General features: G+C 47.3%; 2 protein-coding genes across 5 annotated transcripts in view; one reads left to right on the forward strand and one right to left on the reverse strand.

Moving 5' to 3' along the window:
• Positions 1 to 4494, forward strand: part of EIF2AK4 (eukaryotic translation initiation factor 2 alpha kinase 4) — a 108250-nt gene extending 103756 nt beyond the window's left edge. For 2 of the 3 annotated variants that reach the window (XM_068549146.1, XM_068549155.1), the window contains 5 exons: positions 110 to 207; positions 1477 to 1545; positions 1952 to 1996; positions 3360 to 3478; positions 4169 to 4494. In XM_068549146.1, the coding sequence (XP_068405247.1) occupies positions 110 to 207; positions 1477 to 1545; positions 1952 to 1996; positions 3360 to 3478; positions 4169 to 4226 (389 nt within the window). In that variant the 3' untranslated portion in view covers positions 4227 to 4494. Of the gene's footprint in view, positions 1 to 109; positions 208 to 1476; positions 1546 to 1951; positions 1997 to 3359; positions 3479 to 4168 lie in introns of those variants that run through there. The other variant, XR_011074671.1, reaches the window with a different exon arrangement.
• Positions 4495 to 4858: 364 nt separating this feature from the next.
• SRP14 (signal recognition particle 14) lies at positions 4859 to 7914 on the reverse strand. Of its 2 annotated transcripts, none has more exons than XM_068549161.1 (5): positions 7825 to 7914; positions 7593 to 7665; positions 6955 to 7067; positions 5742 to 5774; positions 4859 to 5242 (listed from the first exon to the last, which is right to left on the reverse strand). In XM_068549161.1, the coding sequence occupies exons 1-5, from the start codon at positions 7846 to 7848 to the stop codon at positions 5153 to 5155; spliced, it is 333 nt and encodes a 110-aa protein (XP_068405262.1). In that variant the 5' UTR covers positions 7849 to 7914; the 3' UTR covers positions 4859 to 5152. The 2 variants fall into 2 exon arrangements, 1 of the variants encoding a protein (XP_068405262.1); XR_011074685.1 differs by having other exon boundaries at positions 5156 to 5242; positions 7453 to 7665.
• Between the last annotated feature and the right edge of the window lie 18971 nt (positions 7915 to 26885).

Consider the following 26885-nt stretch of genomic DNA (forward strand, 5'->3'; position numbering starts at 1 on the left):
GTCCATAGAATCACTCCCGAGTGGATTCTAATCATCTCCGCCGTCTCTGTGGTGTGTTATAGAAAGTGGGACCAGATGAGGCCATAACAGCTAAAACTCTCTGTTTCAGGTTTGTTTGAAATCCATGGAGCAACAGTTGTTCCCATTGTGAGCGTGGTAGCCCCAGAGAAGCTGTCAGCCAGCACTAGGAGGCGGTATGAAACTCAGGTATATGGTCAGACTTTCCTTGGCTTTCTAACGTGAGCTACAAAGGAGGAAGAGAACAGAAGAGGAAAAGAAACAGTTTCCTTGAAATGTTTTTCTTCCCACTTCCTGAACTTGGTGACTTCGGAAAATTCCATCAACACAAAGCATCTCTGGTGCCAGGATTCTGCCCCATTTGTCCTCCAAAGAGGCGTCAGTGTACACTGTGGGCACCTAGATGCAGCTGTTGTCAGAATTACTGGATCCAAACAAAAACTTTCTGATCCGGCTCTAATAGCAGATGGGGTTTGTTTGGTTTTATTGTAAATAACAAAGCAGAAGAGATCTACCACAAGACTTGGGGCAGGTTTCTCACTGCATACATGTTTTTGATATCTGCTCTTTGCCTGATTCTGTGCTAAGTGCCAGGTAAAATAGAAAAGACGTGACAGGGCCCCAGTCCTTGAAGAGTTTATAACCTCCAAAGCATACGCATTATATAGTTGGAAAATAGAAGGAAATCAGTAATAGGATGCTGAATTAATAAGTACACTGAATGAGTGTCAGAGTGTGCTACAGACATGGGGGAGAGACAAAGATCAGTGTTTGCATGGATGATCAAGAAAGGCTTCCTGGAGATGATCCCGGAAGGATTTAAATAGGCAGGGAGGGAAGGTGAGGGTGTTCCAAATGGGAGGGACGGTGGGAAGGGAAGTGCAGGACAAGGCTAATGAGCACAGGTGGCACACTGGCCTCATCTGGGAAGAGGGTATGAAGAAAGCAGTCATTATCTGGGAATGTAATTAGATTGAAATACAAAAGATCAAGTTACCCCATTTTGTTAGCTTTCCTGGCTGTTTCTCAGGATGTTGGGTAGAAACTTGTTTTTCATATCTTTCTACCATATTTCAGTTCCACATTCTCATTGCTGTCCCTGTCCCCTTTTTCTACATTTAGCTTAATACTAAAATCTCCCTGCTTCCACATGCACTATTTCACAGTACTGAGCTTTTATTAGGTTCGTTTCAAAATTATAAAGAAATAAGCAGCTAGGTGGATGAGTAAGCAAATGATCAAGGTAGGCTATAAAAATCTCATTTCCCCTGAGATTATAATAGGCTAGACACTCATCTTACTGAGGTGGATTAAGAGCAAGTCCTTATATAATATTTGGGATCCCTTCTAGGCTTTGGTTTGTCACCTGTGATTGTTTCCTAGAGTAAGAAATGAAACGGCAAGAAAGATGGCTTGGTTTGACAGGTTCTGAATTCTAACATGCTTTCTTCTTGTTAGGTACAAACCCGACTTCAGACCTCCCTTGCTAACTTGCATCAGAAAAGCAGTGAAATTGAAATTTTGGCTGTAAGTCACTTTCTTTAACTTTTTGAGGATGGCTTTTGTCCATACTGTCAAAGTAGTTTCCTCAGAGGTCAGGGCTTTTTTTTTTGCTCAGTGTTAGCAGCATTGGGATGCAGGCCCGTTTCTCCTAGTTTCTTCCTCTGAAAGATTGGGGGGAAGGGGACAACACGAAAATCATCATTTTTCTAAATGTTTCAGGCCTTTGCAGATAGCAGTATCAAACCTTTGGGGTGTGATGTGTGGGGCCTGGGAGTATTAGTTCACCAGTGCTGAGATCGCATCACTGCCCAGTTCAATAAGCACGGGAGCATCCCATTCATGTTGCTCCATCCGAAGTGACACCATAGGCACAAGTCAGTGTGTGCTGCCTAGGTTCCCTGACACGATGTACATTTTTGTGTATCAACAGGTGGATCTACCCAAAGAAACAATTTTACAGTTTCTATCATTAGAGGTAAGCAAGATGGACTCTTCTGCATTATGGCCTTTAAAATCCCAAAGCCGTTGATTTGCCAAAAGAAAGTTGAAAATGGCATTATTTTCTTAGTGATATTAGGTATTTTTCTGGCAGTTCCAGGAATTTGGTAACATTGTTCCTTTTATGTGACATATGTATTTATTACTAAATCAAATTTTGAGGGAATCACACTTTTCTAGTGACTTTCTTTTAAATTTCAGAGATGATTTTAACAAACATCTAGTGCTTTTACTGTGTGTCAGGCTCTGGCAGGCCTTGTTCTAAGCACTTTACAAATATTAACTCATTTAATCACAACAGCCCCAAGGGATATGTATGTTACCTTCTTACAGATCCCCATTTTACAGATAAATGGAATCATTCTACGTTTTATGGAGAATCGGAGGCAGACAGGCTAGATATCTTACTCAAATTCACCTAACTAGGAAGTTGCAGAGCCAGGATATGAACTTAGGCAGACTAGTGGAATCTATGTTCTTACCCACTATACTATGCCGCTTCTACAAACCTTCATTCCAACTAGGGAAGCTCATTTGCAGAACTAGAACTACATGGAAGATCTTTTCATAAAAATTAAATTTAGGTCCTTTTTCATATGCTTTTTTTTTTTTTTTTTAACAGGTACATACCCTTATTATCGAATAGCCTAATTGAACTTTAAAAAAATGTAAATACCTACCTTTGCTATAAGAATGTTCAACTGTAAGAATAACTACAGGTGATTTCTGCAACGTCATACCAAAGAATGCTTTTGTCTATCCAGAGAGTTTAGTCACAGATTAAGTTAGATGAAAAATGAACTTTGCCCCAGAGCTAACATTTCATACTACGTTTTGGTTTTTTTTTTAAAGGTTATTCTCCATTTATATAAAATATTGGCTGTATTCCCCGTGCTGTACAATATATCCTTGTAGTTTCCTTTATAAGCTGACTTCCCCCTTCCCTGTTTCCCCTCCCCACTAGTATTCTGTTGTCTGGTAAATAAGCATACACTGGGAATTTACTGCTTTATGAGCCACTCAAATGGGTATGTATCAGAGGTGGTATCTCCATTTCACAGAAAGTCAACAGTTGGCAGAAATAACTGGTATAAAGTCACATGAGCACACTGGGGCTGCAGCACTGTTAGTCAGGATCTAGTAAACTGGTCTTGTAAAGAAACTCGATGCTTCAAAGGAAGAACCCTAGCAGTCTCCCCATTAGTTCTCTCTCCCTGTAACTGATCTCTTCAGTATACTTAAAGGGGGGAATGGCATTGACATTTCATCAGTGACCCAGAAAAAACCAGTTTTAATAAACCCTAGTATCTGTTGTTAAGTCTTATCTATTTTTTTCCTAGTGGGATGCTGACGAACAGGCATTTAACACAACTGTGAAGCAGCTGCTGTCACGCCTGCCAAAGCAAAGATACCTCAAATTAGTCTGTGATGAAATTTATAACATCAAAGTAGAAAAAAAGTAAGTTATCATCACTTAGGCATTGCAGGTTTCAACATGGGTTAAAACTCAGAGAGGGTTTTTTTGTTTTTTGGGGTCTTTTTCCCAAGGAGGGGTTTTAAAGTGACAAATTATCTTATTGTCATGTTGAGGTCAGATGGCTAATAAGCTGCTACGTTAGAACTGCAACTGGTAATCAGGACTGTGAATCACAGTCATGATCTTGTCAATAACAAAACGCAGTGGTCCCAGCAGCAGCTATCCCAGTTTTTTTTTTTTTTTTAATTACTCATTTTCTGAAGGGTTCTTTTTTTTTTTTATAATTATGAATGGGTATGAGTTTTTTCAAATGCTTTTTCTGCACCAGTTATAATTTTTAATCACCCAGGTAACTCCTAGAAACATTTAAATGAACAAAAACAAGTGTGACTACTTTATGTCCCCTTGCCAGTTGTTCATGTTATCATCCACTTAAAAGGAAACAACAAAGCCTGTGAGGTGAATGGTGGGCTCCTTGTGTAGACCCTTATACTGTCTATACTGGACCCTTGCCAGTCACAGCTTCTGTAAAACTTATGTAACATTTTTAGTGACTGGCCTTCCATATTGTTGTTGATTACACAAAACTCCTACAGTTAAGTGTTCTAAAAATAATTTATCAACTCTGTTCTCTACCATTATACTGATCCTGTCTTCTCCCTTCTTTTGCAGGGTGTCTGTGCTGTTCCTGTATAGCTACAGAGATGACTACTACAGAATCTTATTTTAATCCTAAAGAACAATCATTAACATTGTTCAAACAGAAGCTTATACTATAAAATGTTGTACATTCATTGTAATTTTAAATTAGCTTTACGTTCTAAGAAGCTGTCCTACAGAGTTGAGCTTTGTAGGTTTTTCATGTGTAATATATTATAAATTTATCTTTTGAATATAATAAATGTTTTCATGTATCTGTTGCTTTTTAATTGCAAATCTATTAGCACTAAAGGTTTTGTGGAGCTAGAACACAAGAAAACGGCCTTGTTCTTCTCAGCCCTATATACTGAGCACATGAAAATGTCCACAATAAAGGGCATAAAGAAATCAAATATCATCATTAACTTGGAATCTTTATTCTTGATGATTTTGTAATAGGCTTATCCTTAGTTGGTTAAGCAGACTCTCATTTCGCTATGAGAACTCATTCAAATTTGCTAAAGGAACTATGATGATAAAATTATACAGCCAAGTTGGGAAAAATACCCATGAAATAACACAACTTTTTATAAAATTGTCAGGTTTCAATTCCAGTAACTCATAAGACAGGGCCTAAAGCCTATTCATAGTCAGTCATTCCAGAATGAGGAGCTATTGCCAGAAACTTTCTATGGGATGGGAAAAGGAATAAAAGATGGTCAGTACTGATAAATACAGGTTTAATGATACAGTGCTCTTCACAGACGGCTACAGAGACTGTAAACTATTATCCAGAAACATACAACACAGACCACTTAGCCAGATATAAAATAAACTGGCTTCTTGTAACTACCCTGTAAACACTGCAGCCCTTCTTCCATCCAAAACTGACCCTAATCTCACATGGAAACAGTTATTGTAGGGGAATGAGAAACCCAGCTTTGTGGCCAAAAGTAAAAACCAAAGGAAAAATAGCAATTCAGTGGTTAGCTGGTGAAGGCGGGAATCTGGTGCCCTTCACTGCGCTGCTTTGCTCTTCTTACTCTTGCTCTTTTTGTCCCTCTTCTTCAGCCCATCCATGTTAGCTCTCAGTAGGTTTGAATAAGCCTAAAAGACACAGAGCATGACCTTAGTGGGAAGAGTTGCACATTGGTGGGGCATCTGCTGTGCTTCCGTAATGGATTTAGGGTAGCCAAAATCAGAAAGCCTATCTGATAAAGCATATAATACCATGGGGATACTTGTATCCTAAGGAAAATGGTGTAAGGAAAACACCCTCACGTTATAGCAGCTTCTGCAACACCCACTAGTGAGTTGCACGTTTTTTACTTCTTTTTTAAGCAAAAATGGAAAACTACAGGCAACTTCTTATTCAGCTATACTATACATAGAGCATATCTGAAGCCTAAGACAACAAAATCTAGCTAAAAAGGACAATATCAGCTTTGAAAGTAGAATTCACAGCAGCCTGGCAGCTTTTACTTGTAAACTACTGGTAAGACATCACAGGAGAGCAGTGAACCTAAATAGCAATCTTAGGCCAGTGTTAATTATTATGCTGACTCTTGCCCTGAGAAACGAGACACAGAGAACACCAGACACTCACCATCTGAAACTTATTCACTTCTTTGGAGCTCACCTGGAAAAGATTGGGGAAAAGGTCACCCCTGTTATCCACATAGGAATCATCTGCCTCACCCAATAGCAACTCAAAAGCCTCATGAAGACAACATCCTAATCTTTAAAAATATTTCTTTCCAATTGCAGGGGTCATAATACAGTAAAAGCTATTTTTCTACTCCACTTTCCTCTGCCTGAGGAACAAGCAAAGTAGCTCTGCACTTTGAGAATTGTACCAAGATGGGAAAGAGGCAGAAGTGGGCTCCTTAAGAAGCTATGCTTCTTGCCTCTGTTGAAATCTCTTACACACATGGCACTGACTTTTTCTCAGGGTTCTGAGAGACGTCAAAGGCCTTAATCTTTTGTGCAAGATACTTTTAAAGTACTCCCTCCCCATCTTATTTTAAACCTACCATTAGTTCAGGCGCATTTAAGCAAAATGCAACCTACCACAACAAAAGAAATTCTACCTCTGAAGATTCCTTAGTCTTCCGTATTTCATGGCACCCAACTTTATTTTTAAAAGCCACATAAGCTTGCTTTACTGTAAAAGTCTTCTCAAGATAACTGGTAATGGGAGACATCAACTAATTATGGCATATATTCTCATGAATATCCTATGCTGATGTGATTAGAGGGCAGTCTGGTTCTGCCCCAGCAGAATAAAGAAGTATTCATTTGGAATCCAAGCAGTCTCTTGCTTGGCCATATTCAACCCCCACTTTGAAAGGGAATAATACTAGGACTCTTGACTAAATCATATGCTCTCAAATACAAAGCCTAATATAATACATGTTTGGTACATGAACCACAAAGATAAGTGAACAATCAGCTTAAAAGTAAAAGCATCTGATACCAAGAAACTGTTCACTGAAGGCCCAGCACAGTAAAGGAATAAGGAATCAAATATGCCAACTGCTCCTTACCGTGCTACTCTGAGTAAGGACCAATATGCTAATTTTATTTCTAACAAGTGTTTGGCTTCTACCTTCTTCGTTTTAATTTTGCTTTTGGGTTTTCTATTACTAAGGTAATAAAAGAAGACCCTGATCCCAAAACAGCTGGAGAGCTACACACTAGGCTTTATTTAATAACTTAAAAACAAAACAAAACAAAAAAAAAACTGGTTCAGATATACCCCTCAAGTTAAATTCAAGTCTTTAAACTCCAAAATTAGGAGTATTAGGAATCCAACTCACCACAGTGCTGATCTTCTTTTTCCCGTCAGTAGCTCTTAACAGACACTTGTTGTCTGAGGGCTCAAAGCCCTCCACAGAACCCTTCCTTGGAATGGGTTTAGTTCGACCATCATCTGCATGAAAAATACATCCTGGTGAACACAGCCACAGACGTGGTTAACAGGTAGACGAAGAGGTAAAAAGTAGGAGAAAGATTCCAAGAGGATACCTAAGCCACCTCCACTGATCTAGTTCTGTTAACCACATTATCTGCTATTACAGACGCCTTGCCCACACTTTGGGAACCTACTTGCCACTTCCACGATGGGAACACTGTAATATCAAAGCAGACTAAATCTCAGTAATCACGGCGCGGTTGGGGATCCTTGACAAAAATACGAGCCCTGACATGCTTGGGGCCCACTGGAACCGGAACTGACTTAGGTGGCTAAGTGCTGGGGCCGCACCAGCCACAATCCCCAATACTCTCCGGCCCCTCAGCCCTGAATGTGCCAGTACCAGGTGGAGGAAGGTACGGGAAGGCGGGGATACGCGGCAGACAGACTCTGCCTGTGGCTCCCAGTCACTGGGCACCCGGGCCGGGGCATCGCTCGGCCTCCCAGCTCCCTTCCGGCCTTGCTGCATCCACAGCTGCTTACACTTCTTCAGGGTGATGAACACGCTGCCCGACAACCGGCACTTCTGGAAGAGCCTGGTCAGCTCCGTCAGGAACTGGAACACAAGAAGCCCGGCCCCGTTAGGCAACTCCAAACCCCCCCCCCCACCGGCCCCCGCCTCGTCAAGTCCCAGTCCCTCCCGCAGAAGGAGACAGAGGCCCCGAGCTAAGCCCCAAACAGTATCGGTCCCTCAGCCGGCCAGCTCTGGCTATACCTGCTCACTCTCCAGCAGCACCATTCTGACCCTGCTGCCTCCGCTCCGTCAGCATAAGCCCCAAGCCGTTAGAGCCGGAAGTTTCACCCGGGCTGGGCGGGACTTCCGCTATTAGGTTTCAGCTCTCTTCCACCCAATCCCTGCTTCCGCCCTCTGCCCGCCCGCCCCGCCCCGCCCCGCGCCTGCGCTCTGGGGCGCCACCGCCAGTCCCGGGAAGGCAACGACCCCGAGGCCCTGGGGCTGTGCGCGATTTCACAGACAAGCAAATACTCTAACCCAAGCAGTGGGAGAGAGTGAGAGAGCACAGGAAGGATGTGATGGAAACCTATAGTTGTGTATATTAAGCTGTACTGTTGTTCCGTGCTTCAATTTCCCCAACCTATAATAATAGTATCCACTTCACTGTGTGGTTGTGAAGAGCAAATGAACTTACATTAAACACCTACAACAGTGCCTGGCTCATAGAGGGTGCTCGATAACATTAGCTGTTGTTTTCATTACCACTGTCATTGTAATAAGTTCCCATGGCGGGAACACTCCATGAGTTCTCTCTGAACTCTCCCTCTTCTCTGACCAGGCTGGGTGGCCCCAGCTCTAGTAAGAGGGCCTGGAGCCGGGTCTCAGTTTCACCTCTGGGTTCAGTCTGGAGATCTGGGGTGTAGGCCCTGCTCTGCCAGTAGCCAACTTGAACCCTAGGTCTTGGAAAAGTCAAGCATGAAATCATGCAATGGGTTTTCACTGAGGGTCTCTTAGCCTATGCCAGGCACTGTTGTAGGAGAGGTGGGGGGGCTACAGCAGGATACAAGTTTCCGGTTTCCTGAAACTTGGGTTAAAGGAGTAGTGAGGAAATAAATAGTAAACTAGTAAGTATAGCTTCAAATAAAGAGTGCTGTGCGGACAACTAAACAGGATGATACAAATGAGAGTGACAGGGGGACTACTTTAGGTTGGGGTCAGGGAAATCCCTCTAAAGAGGAGAACTTTGAGCTGAAAGCTAAAGGGACTAGCCATTCAAAAATCTGGGGACAGAGTGTTCCAGACACAGGGAATGGCTAGAACAAGGGCCCCAATGGGGAAACAAGTTGCCCCATGTCCACAAGGCTTGGGGGGTGGGGTGGAGGCGGCATGTGGAAGGAGGGGTGAAGGAATATGGAGAGCTTGGAGAGGTATCCACTGACCAGCTCATATAGGGCCAATGGCCCTGGTAAATTTGGATTTTGTTTCAAATACAAAGAAAAGCTTCTTGGTAAGGAAGTTTTAAACAGAACGGTGACAATCCAATTTAGCTTTTTTAAAGATCCTCAGTCTGTGGTGTAGATAAGGCATTGTAGAGACAAGGCAGGAAATGGGGAGACCAATTAGAGGGTTGTATTAGCTTCCTATTGCTGCTGTAACAAATCTGCACACACTTAGTGGCTTAAAACAACATGAATTTATTCTTTTACAGGTCTGGAGTTCAGGAGTCTAAAATCATTATTCTTTTACAGGTCTGGAGTTCAGGAGTCTAAAATCATTATTCTTTTACAGGTCTGGAGTTCAGAAGTCTAAAATCAATGTGTCTGCAGGGCTGCATTCCATCTGCAAGCTTCAGGGGAAAAATCTCTTTCCTTGCCCTTCTAGAAGCCACCTGCATTCCTTGGCTCATGGCCCCTTCCTCACATCATTACCACCTCTTGCTTCCATTGTCACGTCTCCTACTACTGACTTTGATCCTCCTGCCTCCCTCTTATAAGAACCTTGTGGTTATATTGGACCTTCCTGGATAATCCAGGATAATCTCCCCATTTCAAGATCCTTAATTTAATCACAAAATCCTTTAAACATGTAAGGTAACATAGTCATAGGTTCCAGGTATTGCGACATAGATATCTTGGTGAAGGGTTGGGGGCTACTGCAGAGGTTATTGCAAAAGTCCAGGTGCTAGCAACACTTGCGATCAGGTTAGTGCATACTTTGAAGGTAGAGTCAACAGGACTCGTACTCAACTGGCTGTGGACATTAAGAGGAAAAGAGAAATCGGGGATGACTCATAGGTTTTTGAATTTGAGCAGTTGGGTGGATGGTGGTGCCATTTACTAAGATAGGAAAGACATGAGAAGTAAATAGTTTTATAAGAAGATGAAAAGTGTTTTTTTGGTCTTGTAATATCTGAGATGCCTATTACATATCCAGGTGGAACTATTAAGTAAGCAAGTGCATATACAAGTTTGGAGCTCAGCAGAGAGGTAAAAGTTATAACTACAAACTGGGGAGTCATCTTCATATGCCCATGGAACTAGCACAGACTGGAACGGTCTGGTGAAAACTCCTCCTATAGGGCTGCCAGCACAAGACCACCCTGCAATGACTACCACTATGAATAGCCTCTAAAGAGCCCTGGGCCTTGGTCTCACTAGCTCAGAAGTCAGAGTCCTAGTTGCAAGCCCCAGATTGGCCAATCCTAGATCATATGCTTGAGCCCAAGTCCTGGGGTAGGTGAGGGAGTGACCCTCTGACCCTTTTATATTCCTTGCCTTTCACCGAGACCCACACAACGGAGGATTACAAACAGGTACAGATCCTGGAGAACCAAAAGCCACAAGATAATCAGGGTGCTGGACATTTGGAAGAAAGTGTGAAATCATCAGAGACTGAACATATTTAAGATGTGTTGTCAGACTGCCAGGGAATGTGAGGGCTCACTTGATATTTATGGTCATGAATTTAAGTGAAACCAGTTACAGAGTTGTGTGATCCAAAGGTTGACCTAAATGATGACTGTTGTGCTCTAAGCCTCTATCATTCATTGAACGTTGACCAATGTTCTTTAGAGCCATGGGCTTGGTACTGGCGACACCAGGTGAAGGAAATGGCCCTGTGCTCAAGGAGCACAGAGCCTGGAGGCCATGATTCATCTGGGACCTTGTCAGGATTAGCCCTCAATGTGGACACATCTCACTGCTTCCCACGGGCTCAGTCACACCTCAGTTCCACTCAAAAATCAACAGTCATGCCAGTACCCTGTGTGATACCTTAAGGCCATCCCATGACAGAACAAGCCACTCTAGTAAAAGAAATACACAAGTCTGCCAGTTTTAGCATCACACATGGCCCAGTACAATTCAGCTACTGACAGAATGTTCTTTGGGCTTTTTCTGTGGGAAGTGATTAAGAGCACCTGTTCTGTAGTTCAGTGGGTCTGGGTTCAGATGCCATCTCTGCTACTTATGTGACCTCAGGCAACCTCTCAAAGTCTAAATCTCTTCATCAGCAAAATGGCAATAATAATAGTTCACAGATGTTATAAAGAGTTTATATTTAAGACCCTTACACTTGCTCAAATATGGTAAACATGGATACTTAAATTTAAATTAATTAAAATTAGATAAAAGAAAACGTTCAATTCTTTAGTCTCACTAGCCACGTTTCAAGGACCCAGTAGCCTCATGTGGCTTGGATAGTGCGGATATAGAGCATTTCCATTAGCACAGATTCTATTGAACAGCATTACGTGGATGGCATTGAGGCTGACACCTAATAAATGCTCAATAAGGAGTAATAAACAGTGCTATCATTTATAATAATATATAAATTCCATCATTTGGACACCACCATCTTGATTTCTGCCATTATCCAAATACCACCTGCACTATCAGTTAACACTTTTAAGTTGACTCGTTTTATACTTAAACAAGTTTATTTAATATCATTATCATAAATGGAAAACCAGTATTTCTGCCATAAATAAAAGAATGATAAAAAGAAGTACTATGAAACAAAATAATGTGGCTACATTTTAAAATTTTAGATTTAAAAATTAAAAACAATGAATAAAAGCAACAAGGAAGTGAATCAACTTATAAAAATATACATCTGAAAATAAATTCCCCGATAAGAAAAAATGGAATTGTTTATGATCAGGCAGGAGTAAATGTAGCTCAGTGAACAAAGATATTGAAAGTTTCTGTCGATAAGATGTGGTTAAATTCTTTTTTTTTTTAATTAATTAATTTATTTATTTATTTTTAGCTGTGTTGGGTCTTTGTTGCTGCACACAGGCTTTCTCTAGCTGTAGTAAGCGGGGGCTAGTCTTTGCTGTGGTGCGTGGGCTTCTCATTGTAGTGGCTTCTCTTGTTGCGGAGCACGGGCTCTACGCGTGCGGGCTTCAGTAGTTGTGGCTCGTGGGCTCTAGAGCACAGGCTCAGTAGTTGCGCGCACAGGCCTAGTTGCTCCGCGGCATGTGGGATCTTCGTGGACCAGGGCTCAAACCCGTGTCCCCTGCATTGGCAGGCGGATTCTTAACCACTGCACCACCAGGGAAGTCCCCAAGATGTGGTTAAATTCTAATGTTGTCAAGCACCTGAAATCCTACCTTGCTATCAGGTTGATGGCTTTTGGTGCCTGGAGCAGAGGAGTACGTGCAGCAGGCAGGTGGGTCACTGTCTCCCAGCCATGCGGCCCACACGGCTCCCGGCTCCTTCTCCCTCACCCCAGGAGACCTGGGGAATGGAAAATGGCCCCCAAACTCCTCCTTCATCTGGGCCTTCAGCAAAAGGCTGCGCAGACCCAAGGGCAACACAGAGCCCCTCAGCCCACAGCACCGGCATCTACCTGAGCCCAAGTGCAGGGCCACCACCGGAAGGCCTGGGAGAAAAAAACACCCAGCGCTCCTCAGCCGTAGTGGCCCAAGGGCCTGGAGGAGTGTCCTGCTTATACCGCCCAAAGCTCTCGCTCCCAAATGCTGTGGTCACACGTGTCCACCATTTCGTTTATTAGCTTTTAATTAGAGCTATAGGGTTTGAAGTGGGATCAAGGGTCTGATTTATTTACAGCTGCAGCCACTCTAATGCAATCAAGCTATGCAGTACCTGGAACATAGGGTGATGGTTATAAACACAGATGCTGCATCCTAGCTGCCTGGGTTCGAACCCCAGGTCTACCTCTCCTTGTCTAAGCAACTGGAGGCAAATTACCTGTTACCCCTGTTCAAAGATAATTAAAAACATTAAAAGGTGAAATCATGACTCTCAAGATCTATTTACCTTATCATTAATGAGGGAACCAGGTAGATGCTACAAGTCATTCAAAGGAGACTCCAAAGAACAGACACATATATAGAACAGGAATATTGAGATCAACTTGTAAACGGAAGCAAATTGACTTTTCCACAAGAGGAGACTGTTGTCCCTCAAACAAACAGAATTTGAGTATCCATAGACAGGATCACTGCACTGCCATCAGTTCTGTACAGTGCAGAGTTGCAAACAAGCTCAAAGGCAATGAAAGGGGGGGCTTCCCTGGTGGCGCAGTGGTTGAGAATCTGCCTGCTAATGCAGGGGACACGGGTTCGAGCCCTGGTCTGGGAAGATCCCACATGCCACGGAGCAACTAGGCCCGTGAGCCACAACTGCTGAGCCTGCGCGTCTGGAGCCTGTGCTCCGCAACAAGAGAGGCCGCCGCGACGGTGAGAGGCCCGCGCACCGCGATGAAGAGTGGCCCCCGCTCGCCGCAACTAGAGGAAGCCCTCGCACAGAAACGAAGACCCAACACAGCCAAAAATAAATAAATAAATAAATAAATTAATTAATTAATTTTTTTTTTAAAAAAAGGCAATGAAAGGCTCTAATCAGATAACACAGAGGATGTGCTCTAAACACTGCCAAGTTTTCCATTGGAAACACCCACTAATCTTTTTTTGCTTATTCCAAATCTACTTAAATCCTTCTGTGCCTCAATTTCCTCATAAAATGGAGATGTCATCCAAGCGCCTCCCTCACTGTGTCGTGGGAAGGAGGAAATGAGCTAAGGTGTGCATTATTGCACCTTAGTCACTGGACTGCAGTTGGCTGTTCCCCTTTCCTGTTTGTCAAGGTATAATAGATTTATTCTACGGAAGCAGATCATGACAACAAGCATGGATCAATCCCCATCTTGTCAGATATCGTGCTGGTTTGACAGTTTCCAGTTTCTGAGGGGGACCACACCTCAGGTTCTGACCTGCCTCACTGTATGTAGTCCAGTGTGCTGACTTTAAGATCAGCTAAGGATGAAGGAAGGAGGGAAGGTATCAGCAAAACGCAGCAGAAAATGGTGTTGGGTGGGTTTGGGTTCAGGGTGACAGGCTTGAGGTCCTAAGGCCGGGGACCCCTCCTGAGTCTTGGGAGGTGGTTAGGTCTGGTGGAGACATCTGAGAGAAGGCAGAGGGATGGCCAGAGGGAGGTGGCCACACATATCCTAGAAGTGTTCTAGAAGTCTGGGTCCCCAGAGAGAGAGAATAACCTCCTGATCGCCATGGCAACACATTCCCTGGGCTGAATACAGCCAGACGCTTGGAACTACCAGTTCCTCTATTCTTTCTGTCAGTCAATCAACAAATGTTCACTGTGTGTCTTCTTGGGAGACTCAAGCCTCCAGGGACTTCTGCCCCTGCTTGTGCCCCCAGGATGTAGTCCTGGATTCAGTGTCCTGGAGAGACAGCACGAGAGCACTGGACTGGGGGTCAGGGGCCCTGGGTTTGCCGCTGGTCCCTTACTTTGTGTGGAACCTTGATAGAGGCACCTATCTATAGTTTCCTCTGTGTAGTACCTACCTCGAAGGGTTGTTTTCAGGTTTCAGTGAGATAATCCATGTAAAGCGCTCACAGTAAGTGCCCAATAGATGTATTTAATTTTTTTTTTCATCATTATATTAAGGACTTAGACTAGATTGCCGAAGTCTCTTCCACGAACAAATTTATGAGCTACTGCTTCTCTCCCCACAGCCCCACCTGAGAGCCCTAGGGAAATTTCCAGAGCCCATGAGTGCCAGTGGTTAGCACTGGCCTTCCCCTTGCTCGCGGCAAGGTAGGGAAAGTAGGCAGTGCCACTAGGCCCCCCTCCAGGCAGGCACCTCAGGAGTGAGAGCGCCCCGCTGGGCCCTGCCTGCAGCATTCCTTGGGGCCGGCAGGGGACGCCCTGACCTCGTTAGACAAGTGCGGCCGCAGGCAGCCCTAGCCTTCCCAGGTCTTGTCCCATGACCTTAGACCATAAAAATATCCAAGGTTATTAACATCATTTTTCAGAATCACTTCTGCTGAGGCTAGGAGTTTCTCTGTAACGGACATTATCATTCATTCAATCACTGAGCATAGACTAAACGAGCACCCACTCACGCCGGCACTGTTTGAGGTGCTGGGGTCACGGGAAGTGGACCGAGTTATGTGTTAGAGGAGAGACTCCTTTTTTCTCAAAGAATACCTGGCTTATATTTATTGAGAAATGACTAGTGCCAGGCTCATTTCTGGTTGCTTTAACCATTTTCTGGTTTTAACTATATAGTTAAAACCTCCTAGTAGTCTTGTGAGGTGAATGTTGTTTGACGTCCACTTTCTGGCAGAAGACGCTGAGGCACCAAGAGGTGGAAAGATGTGCCTTGGTCACACCCCCAGTAAGAGGTGGAGTGGAGATCTGAACCTGGGCCCACGGACTTCAGAGCCAACCGCCATGCTGCGCTGTCCCTGACCGGGAGAAGAACAGGCAAATGGCGCAGTCTGAGGGCAGCCCAGACTGGAGGCAGGGCTTTCAGGCGTCCAAAAAGGTGGTGGGAAAGGGGTAGGAGACGGTGAGAAGGGAGGGAAGTCAGAAGAGAGGCCAGCTCTGGGCACAGTAGAAAAACCTGGGGCTCTGCTCTCCACCTGTCATCTTTCCCCTCCTCCTTCCCAAGCCCCTGTCCCCCACCCCACCTCCATCCCCCAACACAGGCAAAATCCTGCCTCCTGGGTTCTCAATTCTTGGACTCTAGGCCCAATTCAGCACTTTCTGGCCGTGTTTCTGAAGAAAAGTCACTTCTTTAATCCCTATGAGCCTCCATTTCCTCAACTGTAAAATGGGAATATTCTGCTCACACTGCTTTGGTGGAGTGGTACGTGAGAAAGCACTGCAGAAAGGCCGGGTTTCATTGTTATTTTCCCCTCCTACTCAAGCAGTGCCCTGAGTACAAGCTCTCAGTCCTCCGAAACACCTTCCCCTCCACCTCCACCAAACCTGTCTCTCACTAACCTCAGCTAGGTGTGCAGAGGCCACCCATCTGGTAGCTAAATCATGCTAATATGTTCATGACAGATGGTTAGATACGTCACACTCACTCCATTTTTGGAGGCAACTTAGGCAATATTAAACAAAGAAAAGACTCTAATGGTGGGATTTCAGGTGCTGTGGCTCTGGGGAGCTTCAAAGAAATTCCCACTACCCCACAGACTACACCCCATGGGCACCTTGGCCCCCCCTCGCCTGGAAGTTCAGCTGTGTGTAGAATTGGGGTGGCGGCACTCATGAAACACGTGTGAGCTTTAACAGGGTCTCACCTTCTCATCGATGGTTTCCTTCCTTGCTGAACCTCAGGAAGGGGAGGGCCACCACACCCCAGGTTGTACGAGGAGAAACTGAGACCAAGAAAAGCAGGCGTGGTTATCGCTCAAGTCGTCCCAGGCTGGCTAGATGTCTGGAGTGTGAAGACCGCTGTCCTCTTCCTGCCTTCCTCCTCCCCCTACTTTTAAACCATAATTCAAAAAGAGTCATGTACCAAAATGTTCATTGCAACTCTATTTACAATAGCCAGGACATGGAAGCAACCTAAGTGTCCATCATCAGAGGAATGGATAAAGAAGATGTGGCACATATATACAACGGAATATTACTCAGCCATAAAAAGAAACGAAACTGAGTTATTTGTAGTGAGGTGGATGGAGTTAGAGTCTGTCATACAGAGTGAAGTAAGTCAGAAAGAGAAAAACAAATACTATGCTAACACATATATATGGAATCTAAGGAAAAAAAAAAAAAAAGGTCATGAAGAACCTAGTGGCAAGACGGGAATAAAGACACAGACCTACTAGAGAATGGACTTGAGGATGTGGGGAGGGGGAAGGGTAAGCTGTGACAAAGTGAGAGAGTGGCATGGACATATATACACTACCAAACATAAAATAGATAGCTAGTGGGAAGCAGTCTCATAGCACAGGGAGATCAGCTTGGTGCTTTGTGACCACCTAGAGGGGTGGGAGGGAGGGAGACGCAAGAGCGAAGAGATACGGGGACATATGTATATGTATAACTGATTCACTTTGTCATAAAGCAGAAACTAACACACCATTGTAAAGCAATTATACTTCAATAAAGATGTTAAAAAAAATAAGAGTTTAGTGCGTGGGAGAAGGGGTCCCTTTATTCATGATGATTAGGGATCCCAAATTTTTAAATTTCCTGCCTGGAATTGAAGGACAGGAAATTATGTAGCCAGAGTTTCTGTACAAATTACCCAGGTGTCCTAACTCCCCAAAGTAACAGATGCTCTTCATCTCTTAGCCTCTGTCGTCATTCATCCTTGATTGTCCAGGGAAGCCCACTCCACGGCTCTGAGAGACCAGCCGTTGCAGATTTATATGGGGAAACCTAGACAGACATAGTGAACGGACTCCCTGCCAGACCAGAGCCAAGTCCTGGTAATAACATCAATGAAGCACTGACTTCAGTGAGTCATAATATCAAGCTTTGAGAGGCCTGCAAGATCTTCCTAGCCTGATGCTTTACCCTCTAGTTAGTCACAAGTAAGAAAACTGAGTGAGGCCCAGAGAGGGAAAGTGACTTGCCCAAGGTCACAAAGCTCATAATGGCAGAGTAGAGGCTGGAAACCCTGAGCCCCAGGCCCACGCACTTTCCACTGCCCTTCACACCCCTCTGAATGTCCCGCGTAGCTGTCGCGGAGGCATAGGGCCCTCTCGATGAGCCAAGGGCAGCTCAGGCTGTCTCCTAGCAGGCGGGCTCAGTGTCAAGCTCCGGCCTCCCTTGGGAAGGGAAGAGCCTGGGGCCCATCTTCACACCCCAGGTGCCAAGGATTGAGTTAGAGCCTATAGGAGGCGGCTTCCTGCTTGGCCCTCATCCAAGGCCATTTCACAATGGGGGGAAGAGCGCTGGGCTGAGAGTGCGAGGTTAGTGCTCCCTCCACCTCTACCCCAGCCCCTCTAAGACCCCCTGGGGACAATGAGCTAGTCCCTAGGGAGATGGAGGCTGGAGAGCCCATACTGGGAGTGTTCTGAGCAGTGCCCTGGGGTGGATAGCGGCCTCCTTGCAGGCGCCCACCACCACTCTCCCCTTTCCCTGGCCATCTACCTGCAAGCGTTCACACTGGGGGAATCCTGTGTAGACGGGAGGGGGTCCACTCAGGCCAGCCCCGTAATACTCTCATTATTAGTCAGAGGGGAATCTGGAAGGAAGCTTGGAGAGGGGCAAGGCCTTGGGCAGCTTCCCATAATCAGGCATCATGACTACCAGGCAGAAAATTCCTGGCAGGGAAGCCCAAGTTGTTCTTCTCCTTCTCCTCCCCCCACGCCCCAGTCTGGGGTGACTGCAGTTCACACAGGAACCAGGACAGAGACATTGGGACGTTCAACGAGGATTTACTGTGTCCCTACCATAGCGTCAGCTCTGAGCTCAGCTCTGTAAGGGATCTTGTCTGAAATAGGAGGCAGTGGTTAGGGACCCAAGTTCTCCTGTCTTTAAGTCTTAAAGAGGAGACAAAACAAACCCAGGTGAAATGTCAAACCACAAAACAAGGCAGTGTGAGGTTGGGGCCTACACACTCATACTGGACGGTCCAGTACGGCCAATCGGGGGGGCAGGGGTGTCACCATGCACAAGGATGAGGGGGCCCGGAAAACAGGGAGAAGTTGGCTTTACGGGGATGGTGGGAAAGTCTTCCCGATGGGAAAGGGGAGGTGAGGCAGGAGTGAACATGCACATGCAGGGGACGGGATCCCGTTTGCACAGAATGAGGCTGGAAGTGTGCCCGGCCCTGGGCCGCTTCCTTCCTCTGACCTCTCACTCCTTGAACTTGGTCTTCCTCTGTATCCACGGGAGGTCGCTGGCCTAGGCAGGCAGGTGGTCCCAGTGGAGAGCTAGGCAGGGGCGAGCGGGGTGCCAGGGAGCTCAGCCCCTCAGCCGGAGAGCAGTCTGACAACAGGAAGCAGCTGCAGCAGGTTCCAGGGCTGTGCTGGTGTCTGTCACTCTCCTTCTACCCCGGCTGCAGCCCCTGCAGAACAAACTGTTCTTCAAGAAGCTCTGGGGACAGAGGGCCCACACCTGCTCCCCAGGTCGGTTTGGACAAGCCGGGAGCCCAGCAGAGGCGCACCATGGCCCAGCAGCCCCCCTCATCCCCGCCTTGCTGAGGCAATGTAACACAAAACAAGAGCTTCGGGGGAAAACAGGTGCTGACTCTTCATACAGACCTCATCCTAGAATTTCCCACGATGTCTCTAGAAATAGGACCTAAACTCCAGATCCCAAACTCTGAGCTCAGTGGGGATGCTAAGTGGTGTGGCTTTGCAGAAAGAGCACTGGATTGGAAGTCAAAGTGCAGCGTTTTCATCTTAATTCTGCCACTAAAAAGCTGTGTGACCTTGGACAAGTCACTTCCCATGGGTGGACTTCAGTCTCCTTCCTTGTAACATGGGAAGTTGGGACTGATGAGCTCTAGGGTGACTTTCAGTTTAAAATGTGAGAGTCCAGTGCTGTGAGGGAGCTTTGGGGTTGCTGTGGTAACTGGTGCTCAGGTAGCTGGGAGAGAAATTAGGATGAGCGTCTGATTGAGGGCTAGATAAAATGGAATGGGATTCAATTTAGGACCTGAGATGGTAGGGTTTTATTTCCCCAGATCCCCATGATAAAGAGAATTGGGTCTGTCGGACTGAGAACACCTCAAGAGGAGCTAATTTTATAGAAGATTCCCCAACACTTGGTGAAGAGCTATAATCCTTCTAAATAGTTTGAGGTCATCTCTCAGTCACAGCGGGCCCCCCCCCCCAATTTGCAATGAGCTGGGAGAAGGGACACGCCTGAGAGCAGAGAGTGGGGTGCAGTAATGCAAGGAAAGAAAGAGCCCAGCCCTCCAAATGCTCTTCCCGATATAAGCTGCTCCTTAAAATGCCTTCACCTGGGGACCAAGCCTTTCAGGCCACAGTTAAGCTAAAAATAAACGGCTAAGATTCTGCCTTCCTAGGACCTAGGGTATACTGGGAGAGGCTTTCGGAGGGAAAGGGGACTGGAAAAGGGAGAGAAAGGGGCAATCTGGATATCACAGGAGCTGTGCTTTTTCTGAAGCCTGATCTAGACCTGGTAGCTCAGTCCAGTTCCCTGTGGGCAATGATGTGGCAGAAGGCCTTGGGCTTCCTAAATGCCTTCTGGGTCACTTTCTGCAACCCTCCATGTTTGCCTCCCAGGCCTCAGCAGCCCTTGAGGGAGGAGTCCAGTTTAGCTCCCATCCATCTACTACCTGCTCATCGTCCAGTGGTGCGGGGGGCGGGGTGACACTGCTCTCTGGCCTCCCACCGGGTCACCCAAGTGGCTTATACGCTGTCTGAGTTGTTTAAAAAAGGAGCCACAACCCTAGGCTCTTGGAGGCAGCTTCAGCACGGGGCAGAGTGTGTGGGGTGGAAGGGAGCCTAGAGGGTGTGGGAGAGGGGAACACGCTTGTCTCTGTTGGCCTTTAGTCTGCAGGGCCGCACGCTGCCAAGACCAGTGTTGGCAAAAAGCAAAGGGGGAGAGGACCAGACCATTGGCCAGAACACGCCGATGTGGGGCACTTCCCAACTGCAGCCCAGAGCAATGCAGACATGGGCTTGGCATGCTCCTGCCTCTGTGTGTGTGTGTGTGTGTGTGTGTGCGCACACACAAATGTACATGCCCGAGAAGGTGTGTGTTTGTTGGCCTGGGTGAACACTGCCCATCACTATAGAGAAGATGCCAAAACTCTGTGTTTACCATCAGGGCCAGTGGAGCTGGGACCTGCAGAGCCAGAACGCCCCAGCCCCTGCCTACCCCAAGACATTGCTTCTCACAGGAACAGAGGAAGGAGAGAGGTGGAGAGGCCTGCAGCAGAGGCTGCTTCTTCAAGGAGAGCTCAGCCAGGCCAGCAGCCCTCCTCGCTGCAATGCAGCCCTCTCCTTCTATTTGTCCAGGAGCATTTAATGGGCAGCTCCTTTGCCTGGGGCACCCTCCTACCGCCAGATCCCTTTCCTCCAAACATGCTACCTGGCAGGAGGGCCAGATTTCTGCATGCGAGGAAAGGCTTCAGGACAGCCCTTGTAGTACCAAGTTGTAAAGGCAGTGGCCTTTGAAGGACGGGAAGGATTTGGAAAAGCTGAAACTAGTGGACTAGTGAGCGTGGGAGGCTAGAGAGACATTTCAGACAGGAGGACAGGTTAGGAATGCGTGTGATTTATAGGGAATGTTGTAAGGAAGCCTCTTTGGTTGTACTTCTGACACATCTCTGACACCAACCGGGAGTCCTGCAATTCAGTTCAGGGTCAGTTCTGACACTAACTCCTCAGGCTTAGCTTCAGATCCCACAAGTTAAAGGGCAGATTCCCCCAGAAGACTGCCCTTACTTCAGATGACAGGTGCAGATGGAGCCCCCAGGCTACCCATACTTCTGTCTGACTTGGCTACAAATTCATACAATAGTTCCCACTACCCTGCTTCAGGTTCCATAATTTGCTAGAATGACTCATAGAACTCACTAAATGTGCTATACTTAGAGTTTTATTATAAAATATAATTCTAGAACAAAGGGAAGATCCGTAATAGGGAAGGTCTGGGGGGCAGAGTGCAGAGCTTCCATGCCCTCTCCTCACAGATCAGGTGTGTCACCTCACCTGGTGTGTTCACCAAGCAGGAAGTTCTGCCGAGCTTCAGTGTCCAGAATTTTTATGTGGGGTTTCACGCAATAGGCACAGTTGATTAAACCACTGACCACGAGATTGAACTCCATCTCCAGTCATCCACCTCTCCCCAGAGGTTGGAAGTGGGGTGGGGATGAAGTTTCCCACCTTCTTTCTAGCAGGGCCAGTCCCGCCTCACCCCCTTGCCCCCCTTCAAACCACCTAAGGACCTACCACTGGTCACCTCATTAGCATAAACTCAGTTGTGGCAGAAAGGGCTGGTTGTGAATAACAAAAGACATTCCTATTACTTAGGAAATAACATGCATTTTTTAAAGCTCTGTACCAGGTAAGGGGGACAAAGGCCAAATAGATTTTTGTATTATACTACAGTTGTAATGGATGTTCCCTGTATGGCAAAAAGGAGGGAGCTGAGGATGGAAAGATAGGATGCGGCTAATTTATAAGGTCAGAAATTGATAGGCAATCACCCCCTCCCTCCCAAGGAAGTGGAGGCAGAGGAAAAGTAGTAGAGACAACTCCCTCACTTTGGTATCTTGGTAGAATCTTTCATCCTGTTTGTTCGCTTTTCCCCCAGGTGTTTCATCCAGAAGGAGGAGGCACCCCCCAGTCTCTGCTTTGGCACCAAGGTCCCCCTGATTCAGGTCTATCTATTGACATTCCCCCAGCTCAAATACCACTTCCTTCTGGAAGCCTTCCCTGATTACCCCAGTGGGAAGTTATCCTGCTCTGAATTCCAAAAGCCCTTTGGGCCAGTCAGTTCACTCTTGCCCTGTGTTGTGACTCATATTCTTATCTCCCCAGTTTGGTCGGAAGCTCCTTGCCTTACCCCTTTCTGCTTCATTCGAACAACCAGTACCGTGTGTAACATTTTGTATAACATTTGTGAGCTCTCTGCAGACATCCATGATTATCATCGGCCCCTCCTGTCCCTGAAGAATGTGGTGCCTTCCCTTGAAGAGTCCTATCTCTCTGAATAGAGTGTGAATGTCTATCCCGCCAGACTGTGAGCTCCTCCAGGGCAAGGACATGTCTCTATATTCCAAGCTTTAGCACAGCCTGCCAAGCAGTGGGTGCTCAGACATGTGCAGAATGAACTCAGTTCCTCCTAGAAAATGTAACCTTTCTCGCATTTAGGAAAGATCAGGAGAGTAGGGGGATGATTTATGACTTATACTGGGAAGAATGAGTGGGGTGCGCTAAAACAAGGGCAAGGCTGCCCTCTTCCACAGGGTCCTGCACTTTCCAGGCCTCCTGCCCAGAAGACTGCTCTTGGTGGGCGCTCCACGGCAGGCAGGTGGAAGGGCAGGATGAGAAGTCAGACCAACCTGGGCAGGCAGGTGGGCAGATGGGCAGCCGTAAGAACAACACTAACCTCTGCGGGCAGGTCTAGCAGAAAGGAGCCCTTTCCGGGGACTGTTTGAAAGCTTTCCGCTTGAATGGCTTCCAGCCCCTGGAAACCCCAGAGCAATGTCCAAGCCACAGTTTACTTGACACTAATGGTTACCACCCCAAGGCCCCGGGCTGAGTGGGAGCAGGCCTGCTCGGCCATCAGTCCTTCCTCCAAGGCCAGGCCTACTGCCCCCTGAGGCAGCCCTCTGAGGGGTCCTCAGTGGACAGACCGGGCGGGGGTGAGTGCCATCCGTGAGGAGGGGGCTCCTGACCACCTCCCCCCAGGCAGTGTCCCATGACGTGGAATTGTCCCAGGGAACCGGTCACCAGCCATGAAAAGGGACATGACACCCAAGGTTTCTCAGTGGCCTCCAAAGCCGGCCGAGAGTCAGTGACGGTCCCCTGGCCTCTCTCTGCAGGCTTCAGGGCCTCTCGGGCGGGGACCTGTCTCTTGCATCCCTGGGTCACAAGTCCTTTGATTTTTCTTTGGCCCCGGACCCACTCTGCACCACTGAGTGTGGTACCTGGCGTCTTAGGGAAGCCACAGTTTGGGAATGGAAGGAATGGAGAAGGCCTGCTTCCAAGAAATGGTTAATTAATCCTCTCCCCTTCCCCCAGGCCCCTTGCACCTGCAGGCTGCGGTGTGTGGTTTCCCACAGATGCAGCTGGCCCTGTGGCAGCTCCCTCCCTCCCTCCGAGGGAACCTGAGAGGCCCCAGGCCTGAGGCTCCTGGGAGGGGCTCCTCAGCCTCGGTCCAGCTGCTGGGGGTGACACAGGAGGGTCTTACAAGTCCTTTGACCTGGACCTGCCGCAGGGAGTGCTCTGGCTGACTGACCAAACCTGGGAGGGCACTGCCGGCTTCCCCCTGAAGCCAAAGGCAGAGGGGCTGCCGTTTTGGAGATGACCACACACCCTCTCCACAGGGCCTCTCAGCTCTTCCCCGGCTCCACTCCACTGACTTCTGGAAGAAGCTGGTGGCGTCTTTAGGGTGGGCTCGGCATCCCCCCGGGGGAGGGGAGGGAGGGGAGTTCCTGAAGCAGAGGGTGAGTTGAGTGTGAGAGGTGAGTGGGATGGATAGGAAGGAAGAGGGGGAAGTGAGACTTGGCAGGTCCAGGCCGCTGCTGGTCAAGGCAGCCTTGAACCCACAACGCTAGACTCTGGCAGGCTCTGTTCTCTGTCTCACCTAGAAAAGGGCAGGTTGCTACAGAGCCTGGGCAGATACCCAGTTGCCCTCTGGGCCAAATGTGCTCAAGGGACATCTCGGAACACTACTCACTCTGAGGCAATGAAGCAAAAAAATGTGGGAGCTTTCCTGCTGAGACACTTCCCCAGGACCAGTGAGCGAGGTCCAGAGGATCAGCCCATGGCTAGCAGCCTGCCCGCTGCGCCGCCCATGGCCGCTGGGCTTGCACCCAAATCCCAGGCGGACATCTGGCTGGTGCCACACGAGGTGCTCCGCCGGAGTCCCAGCCGAGGGAGGTTCAGTTGGGTCCAGAGGCTTGGTAGATGGAGGGATGGGAAGGTCGGGGTCTGACAGGTACAGGCGGTGACAGGGCCCAGGGCTCTGGCTTATCTCACGTCCAGCTCCAGGCAAATTGCTTCAGTTCAACACTTTCCCTGTGAGGCCTTATGGCCTCAGGCTCAGGGCTTCGGTGGCCTCCAGTCTGCAGAAAAAGCCCAGCTACCCCTCAGAGACAACTCCCCGGCCCAGGATAAGAAGAGGGAGGGCGATCTGGCAAAGGAGGCTTGAAAGGAAACAGAGCTACCCATCTGCAGAAACCCCTGTGTCAGATGTGGGGAGGAGGGAGAGTGAGGACCCAGCAAAAGCCACAGATTCCGTCCTCGCTCCTCTGCCTCAGGACGAGGACAACTGCCGGGTGGCAGCCAGGCCTGGAGGAGGGGAGGGTGCACGCTGGAAGGGCACCGGGCAAGGTTCGGTCCTCGCTCCTGCCTGACCTGACACCCCTAGGTGGGTAGGGCTGATCCCAGCCACCCTGGCTAGTGCCCGGAGTCCACTGTGAGCTCCAGACTTGTGCTTGGCTGGTTTGCAGCGGTGCCCTGTGGCTGCAAGCACAGAGCTCTGGCTGGGAGTCACCGCTGATTCCGTTTGCCCTCAGGTGTACGGAGGCAAAGCCCCGTGAAAGAACTTTGAGCTCCTGAGAAGAGGGGCCTAGGGGAGGAAGCCCGTGATGAGGTGAACCTGCCGACACTGGGCTACTGATTTACGTATTTTTGCTTTATTGCTGTTCTTACACGATCGCGGGCATTTACTCATTGCGGTTGTCCAGACCCCATGCGTCAAGAAAATTCCAGTAAATCTGTGTCTGGGAGAGCTACAGCCCATGTCCGGAATGCCACCTTCTCATTTCTGACTTAAACAGCATTGTCCTTTACCTCCTTGCTCAGATTCACCCATTTTGACAATTTTATATCAGTATGGACCCTTCGCCAAGATTGAAATGCTCCATTATTGAGTTAGGAATCTTTCTATTCGTGCTTTTATCTGTATTTCAGTCAACGAATACTTAGTGAGTGCCAGCTCTGTGTGATCCATTGTGCTGGTGTTGGGGACACCCTGATGAATAAAACAAGGCCCGTCCTTGGTGAGCTGACGGGCCACACCCCAGACGTCACAGCCAGCATCACAGGGGGTTACTATCTGTACCCAACCATGACTGCTGAGCACTTTCGGTTTCCTGAAAGAAAAATCTTAGAGTCCTTAGACGGCAAGACCCCCCAAATAGGACTGTGATCTTTCAGTATATTTTGTTATTTTATTTTAAATATGTAATTACAGTCACATGGTTCAAATACAAAAATGACATAAAAATCTCAGTGAGAACTCTTCCTCCTAATTTTTTCCTAACAGTTCTCATCCCCGATATAAAAAAAAATTTTTTTTTTTTATCCTTCCAGTATTTCTTTATGTAAATATATTTTCTTGGTTTTCCTCATTATTATTCTATAGATAGTTTACTATAATCATGGTTTTTCTTGACACTATGTGTTGGGGATTGTTCCATAACCACACATAGGGTTGTCCATTTTCTCTTAGCTGCGAAGTATTCCTTGTTCTAAACCAGTCCTCTGTTGATGGCACTAAGCGGTCAGTCTCTAATCTTTTGCTGTCAGACAGTGCGGGATCTGTCCTTCCAGAAGCGCACAGGTGCACAGGGCCCAAGGGTTGGGACATTTGTAATTTAGAGACACCTTGCAAACTGTCTTACGTAGAGGTTGTGCCGTATTCATTCCCACCAGCAATGTATGAAAAACCCTGTTTTCCCACCAGGCTGAGATTTTTAAAGAGAAGGCAAGGAGGCAATGTCAGGGCTCCAAAGAAGCGAGGGATGGAGAAGGCCAAGTCCAGAGCGGAAGCCCAGAGCACTTAGCTTGGCCAGTGAGGGTACACGGATAGCTGAGGACTGTGTGGTCCAGGCCGTGTTGTTTCATTTGTGTTCAAGCCGCAACCATCACAGCTGACAATTGGGGTACCCTTCCCTAGGGGAGCAAGGGACACCAGGAAGAGAATCTATGAGGAGAGCCTGAGGCAAGAGAGCTCAGCTGGTGAACGGGGTGGGTGGTCTATGAGTAAGGACCAAGATACCCAGCAGAAAAAGAAAATGAATGCAAACTATAACACAGTGGATTTTCATTACATCTAGAGAAGAACTTGTAACTTTGAAGGTGTCTCACCCTGCTTTAGGCGGTGGAAGGAATTGTGGAAACTCCTCAGCGGGACTTCCAGAAGCATCACCCAATCATTTGCGCAGTAAATGTCAAAACCCAACTTCGCACCCTGCACCGCCCAAGGTGCTAAGGATACAAACGTGAACAGGACAAAAATCTCCACCCTACAGAGGTCTAAAGGGGCTGAGAGCCAGTAGACAAGTATGTAAACAAATAAATAAATTTCAGATAGTCAGGGGAAGGGTTAGAGATTGGGGGTGGGATGGAAAAGAGGGAAATCCTCTCTGAGGAG

The sequence above is a fragment of the Eschrichtius robustus genome, chromosome 1, assembly GCF_028021215.1.
Source record: "Eschrichtius robustus isolate mEscRob2 chromosome 1, mEscRob2.pri, whole genome shotgun sequence".
Taxonomy (NCBI): domain Eukaryota; kingdom Metazoa; phylum Chordata; class Mammalia; order Artiodactyla; family Eschrichtiidae; genus Eschrichtius; species Eschrichtius robustus.

Excerpts from the sequence above, each read along its gene's own strand:
- SRP14 (XM_068549161.1), bottom strand. The coding sequence starts at position 7,848 with ATGGTGCTGCTGGAGAGTGAGCAG. Across the intron at positions 7,666-7,824 it reads TGCTGCTGGAGAGTGAGCAG|TTCCTGACGGAGCTGACCAG; the intron begins GTATAGCCAGAG and ends CTTGTGTTCCAG. Across the intron at positions 7,068-7,592 it reads GTTCATCACCCTGAAGAAGT|ATGATGGTCGAACTAAACCC; the intron begins GTAAGCAGCTGT and ends TTTTTCATGCAG.